The 14,931-nt window shown below is 42.6% G+C and overlaps 1 protein-coding gene across 2 annotated transcripts; it reads right to left on the reverse strand.

Annotated features, from left to right (window-relative positions):
- Positions 1-227: 227 nt before the first annotated feature.
- On the reverse strand, positions 228-14,297 carry LOC146360916 (MSL complex subunit 3-like). Of its 2 annotated transcripts, XM_084921943.1 has the most exons (15): positions 14,037-14,297; positions 11,621-11,703; positions 11,415-11,510; positions 11,124-11,218; positions 10,942-11,039; positions 10,591-10,719; positions 10,202-10,359; positions 9,631-9,693; positions 8,344-8,502; positions 8,005-8,240; positions 7,824-7,913; positions 6,285-6,394; positions 6,010-6,109; positions 5,840-5,924; positions 228-1,497 (listed from the first exon to the last, which is right to left on the reverse strand). In XM_084921943.1, the coding sequence occupies exons 1-15, from the start codon at positions 14,133-14,135 to the stop codon at positions 1,398-1,400; spliced, it is 1,701 nt and encodes a 566-aa protein (XP_084778069.1). In that variant the 5' UTR covers positions 14,136-14,297; the 3' UTR covers positions 228-1,397. The 2 variants fall into 2 exon arrangements, with proteins under 2 accessions (XP_084778069.1, XP_084778070.1); XM_084921944.1 differs by lacking the exon at positions 9,631-9,693 and having other exon boundaries at positions 14,037-14,296.
- Positions 14,298-14,931: the final 634 nt, after the last annotated feature.

The raw sequence follows: 14,931 nt of genomic DNA on the forward strand, positions 1-14,931 counted from the left end.
CAATTTTAAATCATCTGCTGCGTGCTGACAAGCAAGGTCGAGGCAGCTGATAAAATTCTCCTGTCTGTGTCCAAATTTAAAGTGCTCCATCACAATCCACTTGCGTGCTTCCTGCTAATTCATCTTATAGTGAAAAAGGCACCAAGGTGTAAGAAGTGCATACACAAAACTGGCAGGGGCACCAAGTCGTCTCGGTGCCTCGCGCTTATGTAAATAAGCTGCAAGCCTTCAGAAAACGTCTTTATTTGAACTATGAACAGAGCTGGAAGGAAACAAAAGCGTTCAGGTGAAACAGAAAAATTCAGACATCCTGTGCATAGCGTGTGCGGCCAAAACAAACTGAGGTATTATTGGAGTGAGCCAGTGGTGTACAAAGAAATATAACATGCTGATGAACAGGCGTTTAGCATTTATTTACATGTTCACAATTTCACGAGTAAAGCACGTCGTTTCTTTTGCTGCATTAAAAATTGTACATTTGTACATAAAATTCAAAACTGAACTGGTCCAAAAAAAAGCTTCAGGGTCTAGAAGAACTGTGCATTAAGACTACCCGTTAACTGAAGATGAGCTTTAGGACAAATTGCACCTGATTCTTACTGACAGGAGGGAAGAAAAGATAAAAATCAGATGACTGACAGTTATCAGACATGCAAAACAAAGCAGGAAAGCAGATCTCAGGACACTGAACAGACCATAAAACTTTCAACAACCTAAAGAAATCAGTCCTGAATCAAAGTTCTTGAACAGTCCGTGAATTTGATCAGCTCAGTGAAAGCAGGAAAACATTGAGGACAGGGAGAGAGAGTCCTAATGCAGCCTCAGGGAAACTGTATACAGAAGGTTGGTGGCAGCGCTGCCATGAATAGGAAGCCATGACTTTGATGGGGCTAAGCTTAAAGACAAAAAACAAACAAACAAAAAAAAAACCCCAAGCAAATCTGCATACAAAGCCCTTGCGAGTATCCCAAATGGGTTCATCGGGAAGGCAGACAAGCAGAGCACCGTAATGTGGTCGCAGCTCTGAACTAGAGTGAAGAAAGCAAGGCTTTGATGGTTAGCAGTTTTCTAAGATTTCAGTCTTACCAGGGGTTACAGAAAGCTGCCCTCGACATGAACCACAGCAAAGCGGCACAGGCGTGGCCTCGCGCGTGTGACATTGCCACACGCAGAGCATAGGCGAGGGTTAGTGGGGACAGTACAAGCAAATGTTGCACAGTACAACACCCAGAAAGCTAATGTTGGGCCAGAGGCGAAGAAATCGGAAATCCAGAGAAAGCTGACATTTAGTCCAGTAAACACGACCTCAGACAGGTCAGCGCTAGACAAGCTGAGGGGGGTGGTTAGAGGTCAGGGAAGAGACGAGCAAAGGAAGAGGTGGGCGACCCATGTCTCCTTCAGTAAACCGGCCTCGGTTGTTTCATGCTGTAGTGAGCCTCTGATGCCGACACGTATGCGGACTCTGGAAAAAAATCCTCATGGAACTCGGCCAGAAACCTGAAAGAGAGCAAAAAGGAGAACAAATAAATACTCAGAATGAGCCATTTTTCAGATGAAGATGACATGACAGGCTTACACGACAACAGTGCAAGGATGCTGTTGGCTAGGGCTGAGTACAGGGAGTGCAGAATTATTAGGCAAATGAGTATTTTGTCCACATCATCCTCTTCATGCATGTTGTCTTACTCTAAGCTGTATAGGCTCGAAAGCCTACTACCAATTAAGCATATTAGGTGATGTGCATCGCTGTAATGAGAAGGGGTGTGGTCTAATGACATCAACACCCTATATCAGGTGTGCATAATTATTAGGCAACGTCCTTTCCTTTGGCAAAATGGGTCAAAAGAAGGACTTGACAGGCTCAGAAAAGTCAAAAATAGTGAGATATCTTGCAGAGGGATGCAGCAGTCTCAAAATTGCAAAGCTTCTGAAGCGTGATCATCGAACAATCAAGCGTTTCATTCAAAATAGTCAACAGGGTCGCAAGAAGCGTGTGGAAAAACCAAGGCGCAAAATAACTGCCCATGAACTGAGAAAAGTCAAGCGTGCAGCTGCCAAGATGCCACTTGCCACCAGTTTGGCCATATTTCAGAGCTGCAACATCACTGGAGTGCCCAAAAGCACAAGGTGTGCAATACTCAGAGACATGGCCAAGGTAAGAAAGGCTGAAAGACGACCACCACTGAACAAGACAAGCTGAAACGTCAAGACTGGGCCAAGAAATATCTCAAGACTGATTTTTCTAAGGTTTGATGGACTGATGAAATGAGAGTGAGTCTTGATGGGCCAGATGGATGGGCCCGTGGCTGGATTGGTAAAGGGCAGAGAGCTCCAGTCCGACTCAGACACCAGCAAGGTGGAGGTGGAGTACTGGTTTGGGCTGGTATCATCAAAGATGAGCTTGTGGGGCCTTTTCGGGTTGAGGATGGAGTCAAGCTCAACTCCCAGTCCTACTGCCAGTTTCTGGAAGACACCTTCTTCAAGCAGTGGTACAGGAAGAAGTCTGCATCCTTCAAGAAAAACATGATTTTCATGCAGGACAATGCTCCATCACACGCGTCCAAGTACTCCACAGCGTGGCTGGCAAGAAAGGGTATAAAAGAAGAAAAACTAATGACATGGCCTCCTTGTTCACCTGATCTGAACCCCATTGAGAACCTGTGGTCCATCATCAAATGTGAGATTTACAAGGAGGGAAAACAGTACACCTCTCTGAACAGTGTCTGGGAGGCTGTGGTTGCTGCTGCACACAATGTTGATGGTGAACAGATCAAAACACTGACAGAATCCATGGATGGCAGGCTTTTGAGTGTCCTTGCAAAGAAAGGTGGCTATATTGGTCGCTGATTTGTTTTTGTTTTGTTTTTGAATGTCAGAAATGTATATTTGTGAATGTGGAGATGTTATATTGGTTTCACTGGTAAAAATAAATAATTGAAATGGGTATATATTTGTTTTTTGTTAAGTTGCCTAATAATTATGCACAGTAATAGTCACCTGCACACACAGATATCCCCCTAAAATAGCTAAAACTAAAAACAAACTAAAAACTACTTCCAAAAACATTCAGCTTTGATATTAATGAGTTTTTTGGGTTCATTGAGAACATGGTTGTTGTTCAATAATAAAATTATTCCTCAAAAATACAACTTGCCTAATAATTCTGCACTCCCTGTATAGTCACTGATTTCTATAATCGATTCAATTCTGATTTACAAGGTCCAAATTTTGACTCAGTCAGAAATATTATAATTCTGATCATTTATCAGTACATATCCATATTTTTATATCTATGTATAAAAACAAAGCTGACACTTGTGAGACTTCAGAGGTGTAAGCATCGTAGCAGATGCCTTTGTGTCAAAGTAACTGAGGATAAAATATTTTTATAGCAGATAACCTTAAAAATATTCTGCAGTAGATCACAAACTGAAGAAAACCATGAATCAACATATGAACATTACCTGATGCTGCTGAAGTGAAGCAGAGCACAGGTTTTAATATAACCGCTAACCGTTTTGATATTTAAAAAGTCTACATTTCTTCAATATTGAACAGCAGAAATGAGACTTTCTTGTCGGAAGTCATTTTTGAAAAAACAAAAACAGCGGCCAACAGCGCTGTACACAAAGGTAGACTGGTGTACAATAAGCAAGAAAATAATGCAGAAAACAGAGATTTTAGATGGGAAACTGTTCTTGAAGTACACAGAGAAAGAGAATGAGAGCTGCGCAGGAAGTGTGATTTTATCGTGGTGGAAGCAAAACAGCCAAAGTAAGAGGGAATTCATGACAATGTTTATCAAACGTGAAGCGTAGTTTGGATCTTCTTTTATTGCTAGTTCAGTGAATTTCAATCAGTGACAAAACCTGAAGCATCAGAATCTGTGAGATGTCGGCTTTCAGCCCCGATGGCATGTACGTGTCGTTGGGTGAACGATCCACACTTTGTGTTTACGTCTTTGTGAGGAATCAATTTACCTGCTCTCATTTTCAGTTTTAGCTGTTTGGTTGTTGGTGAAATAGTTTTGTGAGCTTTAACCTGAGATTCTGGCATTTTTCTAGCAAAATACATTTAAAAATCCATTCAGGATTTAATGAATTGATATCGCTTTATTCAAGCTAAAATAGATTTGAATTTAAAAAAAATCGATTTTTTAAACCCACCCCTAGTCTTAGCTGACATCAGCCTGTGTTTTCCTAGATATCCCTGGCTGTGTTGCACATAAATCCTACACTCTGTCGCCTTCTACCCTCAGCTTGGACATTTTGGAGACAAAGCCCACACCCCACCAATCAATCCCTATAACCAATCAATGTGACAGAAAGACCAAGAAGACGACTGACCGACAGCCAGAGAGGGAAAGAGTGAAAAATCCCCCCACCCCCACCCCACCCTCCCATCTAATCAGTAGCGGGGAAAACTAATCTGGAATCTTCTTAGTATCCGCCACTCGGCCAAATCCTCTAAATCTTGCCATCTCATCTTAGCTCCACCGGCCTTCCTAATCTCAATGCAAACAAATTATCCTCATCAGAGCAGAACTTAAGAAACAACAAACAAACTAATGGGACATTGATGGGAAAGCGTGACAAGCAATCAAAGCAAAGCTCGACTCTTTTGTCTTAAAAACTTTAAATAAAAAGAATAAAATCTGAAAGTTTGGGGCCTCTTTTGTGCCAGAAATTTAGGCCTCGTTGTCATCGTTGGCGCTGGATCAGAAACGACACAGGTACATATGCCATGACGTGCCCCACACGTGCGCCCCACACTTAATCGTATTTGCACTAGCGGAGAAAGAGAGAGTGAGAGATCAACTGTGGCCAAATCCCAGAATGCAATGCACATCAGTCCCTGCGACATCAATCAGTTTTTGCCCGCTCGGCACAATCTGCCACAAGGCTGATTACAGATAAAAACAGAAGAAGAAAAAAAAAAATTCCACTATGTTAGTTTGTGTTCAGGGTCTCACCAACTGCAACATGGTGAACATATTAATTAGACATGAAGGAAACATCAGAGAGCAACACTGATCCTGGAACAGCTCTGTGCCCTTTAACACAACGATGATCCTTCAGAAAAAGAAAGAAGCGATCAGCAGTTGAGTGAATTAAGAGAACCTTCTGCACATGTTTACCCCACTGCTGATGGGATCGCCTTGCCAAGAGGCACTGCTAATGCTTGAGGTAATAGTGTAATAGTCACACTATGACAATGATGTTTGACACAAGAAAAGGGGCACAAACAAAAACAAAAACCAACAAACAAACAAAAAAAGTGATGTATCCCATCCTTTCCTGCTGCACGCCCCCCTCTCCTCACCTTGTCCTGACAAACTGACCGTCTCCCTGACGACCCTTTAACGACATCCATTTATAAACACTTTCCACTTAAGTGATGAAAGAGGCCACGCCGGCTCTCAGAGAAGAGATCTGTTCCCGCTCCATGCCGAGCTCGGCTCACTGGCTCCACAGCGCTGCTTGATGGCAGAAGGCGGCACTGCGTGCGTTTGATTACAGAACCAGAGGACCTAAATCCCCTCAGGTTTGGGAGCAGCTGAACTGAAGATCACTCGGGAGGATTTAAAGATTAGACTCCGGCGCTTGTGTAACGCCCACTCATCTCCCTCCCTCCAACACGTGCTCCCTCTCACTCCAGCTTTCCCCTCCATGTTCTCATTTACTTGCTCCTCCTTTTCCTTTTTGTTTTCGTGATTCTCAGTTATTTTGGGCGTACTAGTGATTTGTCCATCCTTTTAAACTCTTGCTTTTGTGAACCCAGCAGAACTGAGCGTGAATCAGGTTTGCTGATCTAAGTCTCCTAACTAACAACCGATTACCTGAGGAACTGTTCCAGATGTTTAATCAGGGCTCGGAGACTCCTCTCAGGCAGCTGCATTTTTCCCAGGATTTCAGGAAGCTTCACTAAAAGCCAAAAACAGGGATTATGGGAGTGTTTCAGTGTGGGGAAAAGGCTAGTAGCAAAAACCGTGTCTGGACTGAAACTGACCGAAGAGTCGCAAAAGGTGCTGTGACCCATACAGGTAGGATGGCGGAGGAGGCTGGTCATTCAGAGGGTAGTTATCAGGAGTCAGCTTCCAACTCAAAACCTGCTGGGCAGAGCAAACAGAACAGCACAGTTTAGTGGAGTTGTGAGTGCAATGTTTCAATCTCCTGTCAACTGGGTGGTGTATACAAACCTACACCAGCACATTACAATACATAAAATGATCCTAGTGCCTTTGAGCAATTCCCACATTCCAGATAATCACGCAGTTTCATCACCTCATTGAGCTCGTTGTTTCTGCGGCTCTCCAGGCCGTAGAAAGGGCCGCTGCGCTCTTTGCTTGGGGTCAAAGGCAACGGGGAAGAGGAGCCGCTGTGCACTGGAGTCTCTGCGGGACGGGGAATATAAAAGGAAAGATCACTGCCAGAAAGACAGATCAGCTGATTCTGTTAATTATTCACACATTTTCACAGCACGCTATCGATGATCAACAAAAACATTCAAAGGAAACGATTCAAACTGTTAGAGCTTAGTTATTGTTTTCATTTCATTTGGACCTGTTAAATTCAGTTTAGTTTCAGTTAGTTTCCAGTGTGGATTTTCTTATTACAGCTTAGTTTGAAAATGTTTAGTTTTTATTAATTTCACTGCTAGTTTTAGTCTTTAATTATTACGGTGTGTGTCAGAGGTACGATTTAGGAATAATAATAAAATCATTAAAAACTAACTAAAATAAAATGTAAAGTTCACAAAATAGTTGTTTTTTATTTTCATTTTGTTAACTAAAATGTTTCTTTACATTTAACTTGAGTTCACTGTAATAACTTTATTGGCAGAGAGCAGCTCGCTGACTTTGAAGAGGGGAAGAATGTGGGAGGACAGAAGTGAGATAACACCACCTACTGGGCTAAACTGGTTACTACAAAATCAAAGTTAGCACTCAAACACAATCACTGTGCGTTTACAGGAAGTGCGTTATTCTGATCTTCACCCAATCAGGAAACATGGCTACAATAAAGCCTGCAGTGAGGAGCTCATGTCTCCCCCTTCTGGAAGTGAGTGTAATTATGCAAACATTCCCCTAAGAACATAAAAATAAATTAATCTGCATCTCTGAGGGAAAGACAAAGTTTCCAGACTACACCAAATTTGATAGAGAACACCAACGATCCCTTATGAGCGAGTTGTTCAACCTAACTGGGAGCTGCTTCCACAGGAGCCCGAGAGCCGAAACCTCTCATTCTACTCTTGCAAACTCTTCTTGTTGGTTTGCATTTTATTTAGAATTACATAGCTTTTAAATTTCTTGACGGCAGCTGTGTTTGTCAATGTTGGGGAGGTTTTATCTGCACAGGCGACTAGATCAAAGAATACGGTTACAGAGAAATGCTTGGTCTCATTCTGTGGTACTTGAGCATACCGTGACCTGTGACAATACAAGCCTAGTAGAGCAATCGTTTAGCAGAGAGTTGCTACTATTGCCATTTTACACATAAGACCTGCTTCAGAAAGTTTAAAAGAAGAACGAAGAACCAGGTGAACACTCGTCTACTTATGTCTTGATGCATTCTCAATCATCCAGGAAAGTAAATCTCCAAAAGTTGATTCTGTTCTGATTTGTCTACTTATGTGGACGAATTAAGGATTCTAATGAGTTAAATCATGAGTCAAATTTGATTTAGACTTCTGCAGGGAATTTTGGGGAGGTGCACGTCAGGTTACGCTGTAGGGTTTCAAAGAGGTTTGCAGCTACGACATGATAGTGATTTTCGCAAACTTACAATCACACAGAGTACTTTCAGAGACGCGGAGCTTACTTTTGTCAAGGTTAAGGAAGAACTTGGGCTGCGATGAGGTGTCGACCACTCGCCGTTTCAGCTGCGGTGACGCCGTGGCGCTGCCTCCACCTATATCATGACATATGTTGCATTTCTAAGTTGAGTTTGTGTAAACACACATAAAGCTACATCAAATCCAGGAGGAACTTAAACTCATTACCGCCGCTGCTTCCCTCAGCTGGACGGTCGCCTCCGGACGTGTTCCTGGTAGAGCGCCTCAGTGACTGCGACTGGTAGGAAATGCAGTCCATATCGGGGTGGCGCCGGCGCTTTGGGGTTGGGGCTGGAGTGGTGGGGGTGGTAGTAGAGATGTCACTTAGGGCTGGCTGGCTGTCTGTGGACTGAGGGGTAGGCGGGTTGTGCCCCAGTGGGCTTGGACTGCGTTCTCTTTGGGTGCTTTGGAAGCAAAGGCAAATGCATAAAAAATAAAATAAACAGCACAGCAGTTGAACGCAGTGCTTTCTGATGCGGCGCAAGGGATTCATCGCAGCACACTTACTTGCTCGAGCAGGGGGAGCTTTCATTCATGGCCAGGAAGAGCCTCGAGGAGCTGACCTTCTTAAACTGGGCTTGCTCACAGGGGTAGAGAAGGATCATGGGTAAGGTGAAGTCAAACGTAATCCTCAGGCCATCGACCATTTCCTTACACAGCTCCTCACTTTATTAAAAAACAGGAAGGAATAAGAGATGTAACAAGTGTGAGTTGATTATACAGGCCCCAGTGAAGGGAAGCTATTCGAGTGCCCTGTTTGAGGATAATTTCAACAAGATTAATGTTACTGTGGTTTACAGAGAATGGTCAGAAGAAAAGACAAATAACCACTCATTGCAACCAAGGTGCAAAGAAGAGCATCTCTGCTTCTGTAGCTCATCCGCTTCAATTTTTAACATGTTGCATGTCCAGAGGACCACACCCGGTGCCACTCCTGTCAGCTAAGAAAAAAATTGAGGCTAGAGTTTGCAAGGGCTCACCAAATCTGGTTGGGGGAGGGGGATGTCCTTCAATGCACATATTAAACAAATATGTAAGACTGCTTTCTTCCACTTGCGCAACATCTCTACAGTTAGAAATATCCTGTCTCAGAGTGACGCTGAAAAACTAGTTCATGCATTTATTACTTCCAGGCTGGACTACTGTAATTCATTATTATCAGGAAGTCCTAGAAACTCCCTGAAAAGCCTTCAGTTAATCCAAAATGCTGCAGCAAGAGTACTGACAGGGACTAGAAAGAGAGAGCATATTTCTCCTGTTTTGGCTTCCCTTCATTGGCTTCCTGTTAAATCCAGAATTGAATTCAAAATCCTGCTCTTCACATACAAGGTCTTAAATAATCAGGCCCCATCTTATCTTAATGACCTTGTAGTACCATATCACCCTATTAGAGCACTTCGCTCTCGCTCTGCAGGTCTACTTGTTGTTCCTAGAGTATTTAAAAGTAGAATGGGAGGGAGAGCCTTCAGTTTTCAGGCCCCTCTTCTGTGGAACCAGCTTCCAGTTTGGATTTGGGAGACAGACACTATCTCTGCTTTTAAGATTAGGCTTAAAACTTTCCTTTTTGCTAAAGCATATAGTTAGGGCTGGACCAGGTGACCCTGAATCATCCCTTATTTATGCTGCAATAGACGTAGGCTGCCGGGGGATTCCCATGATGCATTGAGTATTTCTTTTTCAGTCACCTTTCTCACTCACTGTGTGTTAATAGACCTCTCTGCATTGAATCATACTTGTTATAAATCTCTGGCTCTCTGCCACAGCATGTCTTCTATCTTGTCTTCCTTCTCTCACCCCAACCGGTCGCAGCAGATGGCCCCGCCCCTCCCTGAGCCTGGTTCTGCCGGAGGTTTCTTCCTGTTAAAAGGGAGTTTTAACAGGAAGTCACCAAAGTGCTTGCTCATAGGGGGTCATATGATTGTTGGGTTTTTCTCTGTATGTATTATTGTACGATCTACTGTACAATATAAAGCGTCTTGAAGCGACTGTTGTTGTGAGTTGGCGCTATATAAATAAAATTGAATTGAATTGATTACTGTCTGATCTAAGTCTCCATTTCTGCCATGACTTTCAGAAGGTCAAATCTGCAACATCTCTGTGATGCCATCATATCAACAAGAACCAAATGCCATCTTTACATGACGAATTAAGGCAGCGCTGAAGGCAAAAGGGGATCAAATATGTTCGAAGAAAGGTGTACCTAATAAAGTGGCCACTGAGTGGACAAATTTGTATGTATTAGAGCATGTTTCAGTTTTAATTCCCATTAACCATTTTCTATTGGACACTTGGAAATGAAGACTAAGTGGTTTGCATGCTTGGATCGCCTTATTTCCCCTACTGTTTAAAGAACATTAATACTAACCTTTTCTCTGGAGGGATTGGCTGTGGACTGCCGCTCTGCGTGGTGCTCTGCTGACGCCTGTACCGCTCGTTGGCCATGAACGCTTTGTTGATCGCAAAGTGCTTGACGTAGGACTCCAGGATGTGCACAACATTTGTCTGACAGGGAACCATCACGAGCTGAGAGAGGAAAAACAACACGAGGTCAAATACTGACACGCTTCAGTTCCATATCCTACAATTCTTCCCAAACACAAACCAGTGTCAGAAATCTTTGAGTCGTGCCCACTCGTCCTTTAGCTGCCAAGCTAAATTATGATGGATTTGTAGAACAAAAACAACCAATGAGCTGTTGACATTTTGTATATAGGCTTTAGAAAGCGGTGTGTGCCCAGGATCTGCTGCCCGCACCTTCTTCCTCTTGTTGATGTAGAAGCAGTCATCTTCCAGTTTCTTCTTCAGAACATCGGGGATGTTGATGTCAACATGAACGACCTTCTCCTCACATTCCCTCTTGACATTCACGTCTGCCTCAACCCTCTGATACAAAAACAAATGTACAAATGGAGGATCAATAAAAACAATCGCGTAGATTTTCCGTGGCCAGAAATCCCTCCCACAACCACAGTTGAATTTTTTAGCCACAAATTACACATATCAAGATCATTTACTTCAAGTTAAGCCTGACAGTGATGTTACCTAAAAGCCTGCAATGCAACTAGTGATCTACATGCGCTTGAACCTGTGCCGATCAACTTTTACCATTTTGTTGATGTCCTCAGAGAAGGTGCTGTCCCCGCTATTTGAAGACTCGGGGTCAGAATCGTCCCCGTCGCTGCTTTCCGAAGTTGAAATTAAGCCTGGAGAAAGAACACGTGGCGCTTAACTTGATTGCTGAGGGAGACGGGGAGGAAAAGACAAAGAGATGCAGAGAGATTTCTCACACGCGTCATCGCTGTCGTCCTCCTTTGGGAGAGTCTTCAGAGAAGATTTAGTACCAGACTGACGACGGCGCCTCTTTACCCATCCCTTTCTCTTCCTATCACCGAGAAACAAAAAGAAAAAAAACTGTCTCAGACTTTTCTACAGACAGACATTCCAAAAGGTCAAATCCAAAACTTGCAGGCAATGAAATGAAATACACCACACTGGACTTTTTAAATCAAAATTTTTCAGAACTTCATCATCAAGTAATTGCTAATAATTGTCAGTAGACGATTAGAACGTGAACTTACATGCGACCTAGAGCTTTGCGAGCCAGTTTACGTTGTAATTTACGGTTTTCCTCGGTGTCCCTTAGGACATGATCCTCTGCGGCCCAACGATCCCAGCTACAAAAACAGCCATATATGCAAAATATATAAATAATTAAAAGTGCGTGGCCTTGACAGCAGTGCTACATTACTGCTTCATACAAAAGCTGATGAAAGGAGAACTTTACCTTCTGTTCCAACCATTGAAATGAATCAGGTACTTCGGGATTCGTCTTCCATGTTCATCTGTACCTATCAAGACATCAAGGACCTGCAACATGAACACACAGTTAGCGCAGTCCTGCTAAACATCTATTTATAACTTAGCAAGTACCCAACACCACCATTTTCTGGGGTAATCATTCATTTCCTGTTTTAATAAAGGGTCAATAATCAATAAAGGGTTCAAGTACAAGAAGAAAAATAAGGAATTTGCATATTAGCATAACTAGCAGACCAACAAAGAGATTTTGTATCACTTATTTGTGGCAAGCACAGTGTACATTGTTGTGGTCTGCAGGTGGCACGGCATTGAACACCAGCAGACTGAGTAAACTGATCAGGATATATTACATGCTGAGTATTGCAATAGCATATACTGTGATTTATCACCTCTGTTACTTATATCTTTTTTTATTCATTAAGAAAGTCATCTCACTTTATGTAATCGTTTGCAGCAAAATGAGACTGTCAACCGACCAAACCAACACTGCCAGTAAAACCTGCACAAATGTTGCCATAAGATGATAAAACAGAAGATAAGTTCAAAAACCACATATCTGCTGCTGTCTACATAGACAGAAATTCACATTTAACCATTACATTTGCACTCAGCACCTTCTTGATCTATAGGAATAAAACCAGAATACAACCAACTAGCAGCCAGTCGAGTCCCCTCAAGTTGTGCTCATTGACAAAAGACTCTTTCAGAGTGATGGCAACATGTTGGCAATCGGTCTACATTTCTAACTTAGACTGCAATTATTTGCAAACCTTTAACAATCTCTGTGAGAGTGACTGCTGTCAGTGCAAGTCAGACTGTAACTGTTTGCAGAAACGTTGCCTCTAATCAGGCGACCTTCAGATCAAAAGTGGCCCCGAGCGCAACACCCTCAAGCTCTGAGCAACCATTTAGTCACCATAAGTTGCGCTTGCAGAATGTAAAAAAATACAATACAATCATCACCAACCACTATTATTATAGCTGTAAAGAGATTTCTGTCTTAGTTTTACTTGTGTGACTGAGCCGTTAGCTTGACAAAGCTACCTCCTAATTCAGAGCAAGCTAAGTGTGTCCAGTGTTGGTCGTTTTGTTTGTTAACTTACATTAAATTGGCTCACCCAATATCATGGCTAACAATATAACCGGATGGTGGTGTACTCTTGTTCTTTTCCCACGGTATTTTAATTTATTTAACAAAATATTGATATTGTAGCGATACAGACACACCAGATACTGCCACGCAATATATTAGGATACTATCACACCCCAAGACATGATGCAAAAACTCCATTTGCTTAGTTATTACCTGCATATGAAGCTAAGTTATGTGTAATACTCAGTCTATTATAATTAAAAAAATCTCTTGCACTTGTTACTCTCTAGGGTTATGACTGTTATTACTTTGCAAATCAGGATTTGACACTTGCAACATCTAGACTCAGCAGAATCTTGATGTTAATGCAATCATTATCAATCATAAAGCTATGAAAGGATTACAGACCATAGAAAGTACAAACAAGTGTAGATAAACCCTTTACCCTTGAACCTCTCATAATAAAACAGTAATTACCCAACTTATAACTAAAGCTAAATACTTACAGGTTTATCAGGATAAAAAATATCCACGTAAATCAGCTACATTCTGACACTAAGAATGATCATTTAATATAATATAGTAAGACAACTGCAAATAACTGTTAATGCTAACCACTAGCTAGCGCAGGTTAGCAACAGCCATGCTAGAGTGGAGTAAAGACTGTAGCTTTCTTGGAGCGTTAGCTTACCAGCTAGTCAGGCAGCAGAATAGCCACCAGTCTGCTGGACAATTTTAGCCCGCTTTAAAAAAAAAAAAGCCAGCAAACAACTAAACTGAAATAGCCAGACAACTGTGTGTGCAAAGTTAGCAGCCCTGCTGTCGTGGTGCGCTCTTTGGTTGGTGTGTTGACATTAATCTGCTTTGCACGGCAAGCCGCCCGGCTAATAACTCCCTTACTGCTGTTTAAAGATGCTTCTAATGCTAACTGACTGCAACAGAATTTTCATGTGAAATTCCCCCTCCAGCAGCCTCCTCCACACAAACAAACCGGTAACATTACAAAACGTCAACGTTGTGTTGACTTTTTTTTTTTCTAAATTGTGACCCGCGAGCGACACACAGCTAATCAAACACACCCGGAAACCACGCGAAAAACATCAAGAGAACCTAGCCTGGGCGTTATTTGTGCAAGCGTATTTTCCTGTGGCCTAAGCAGCCATCCCAAGCTAAATTTAGAGCCCCGCACCTTAAAGAATCAACCCTGCTTTCCCCCTTAGAATGAATTACACATTTATACAAAGTCGGAAATCCGACCAGTCTGCATCTTTCTGTGCAAAACATTTACCTTAGCGTCATACAACACTTTAGCCTTGGTGGGGTCGGGTTCAAAGCACAGGACTCGCTCTCCTTTGTGAAATTGATATTTAATTCCCCGCGAATTCATTTGTTCATGGCGACGTGTGGGAGAGGAGGCATCGATCTGAACCCTGTAAACCCCTTAACCCTTTCGTTGCCAGACTCTTCCCTGTGAAGGCTCTCCCACCAAAACACACTGTGGAAGGATGGCGCTGTTGTGGGATGAGATGCTGCTAGTCTTACTGCTGCTGATGCTCTGGCTACTTTCAAGGACCGCTCGTAATTTCTCTAGTCAGCACCGCGCGGGACCACTGTGGGTCACGCGCTTACTTGTGGTTACTTGTGGATAACAGGTGCAGAGGCGGCGAGTCAAATGCATTTATAAACCCCCCTCCACGCACTTTCATTACAAACTCAAGCTGGAAACTATGGCTCTTGCACGTGAATTGCCGCAGCCTTGCAACTACAATCACAAAAGTCCCGCGTGACAGTGAAGGCAGCACATAAAAGCGCAATGAGCTTTTGAAATGAGCTTTCGGGGACACCGTACAGATGGTGTAGTTTCAAAGATTCACCAGAAGATATCAGTATTTGAACTTTTTAAAAAAAAAATCCAAACGAAACTGACTTTGTTAGTGTATAAGAATGGCGTTGTTGTAGCTGCATCCCTCAGAAAGCTTCAGGACTAGCACAGCAGTTTAAGGAAATAGGGCACAATGTATTAACTTAAACGCTTTTTTATAGGCTCCCCTTTATAGGCTGACTGATACACATGATTGGGAGGCTTTAAAGCAAACGAAAAACAAAGGCAATGCCTGAAACAAATATCACTCACTTGAATAATTCCTCCAGTGTACAATCGACTTCAGGAACTAAAAATGCTA

The sequence above is a fragment of the Perissodus microlepis genome, chromosome 23, assembly GCF_051167445.1.
Source record: "Perissodus microlepis isolate ML-2025 ecotype Zambia chromosome 23, ASM5116744v1, whole genome shotgun sequence".
Classification (NCBI taxonomy): domain Eukaryota; kingdom Metazoa; phylum Chordata; class Actinopteri; order Cichliformes; family Cichlidae; genus Perissodus; species Perissodus microlepis.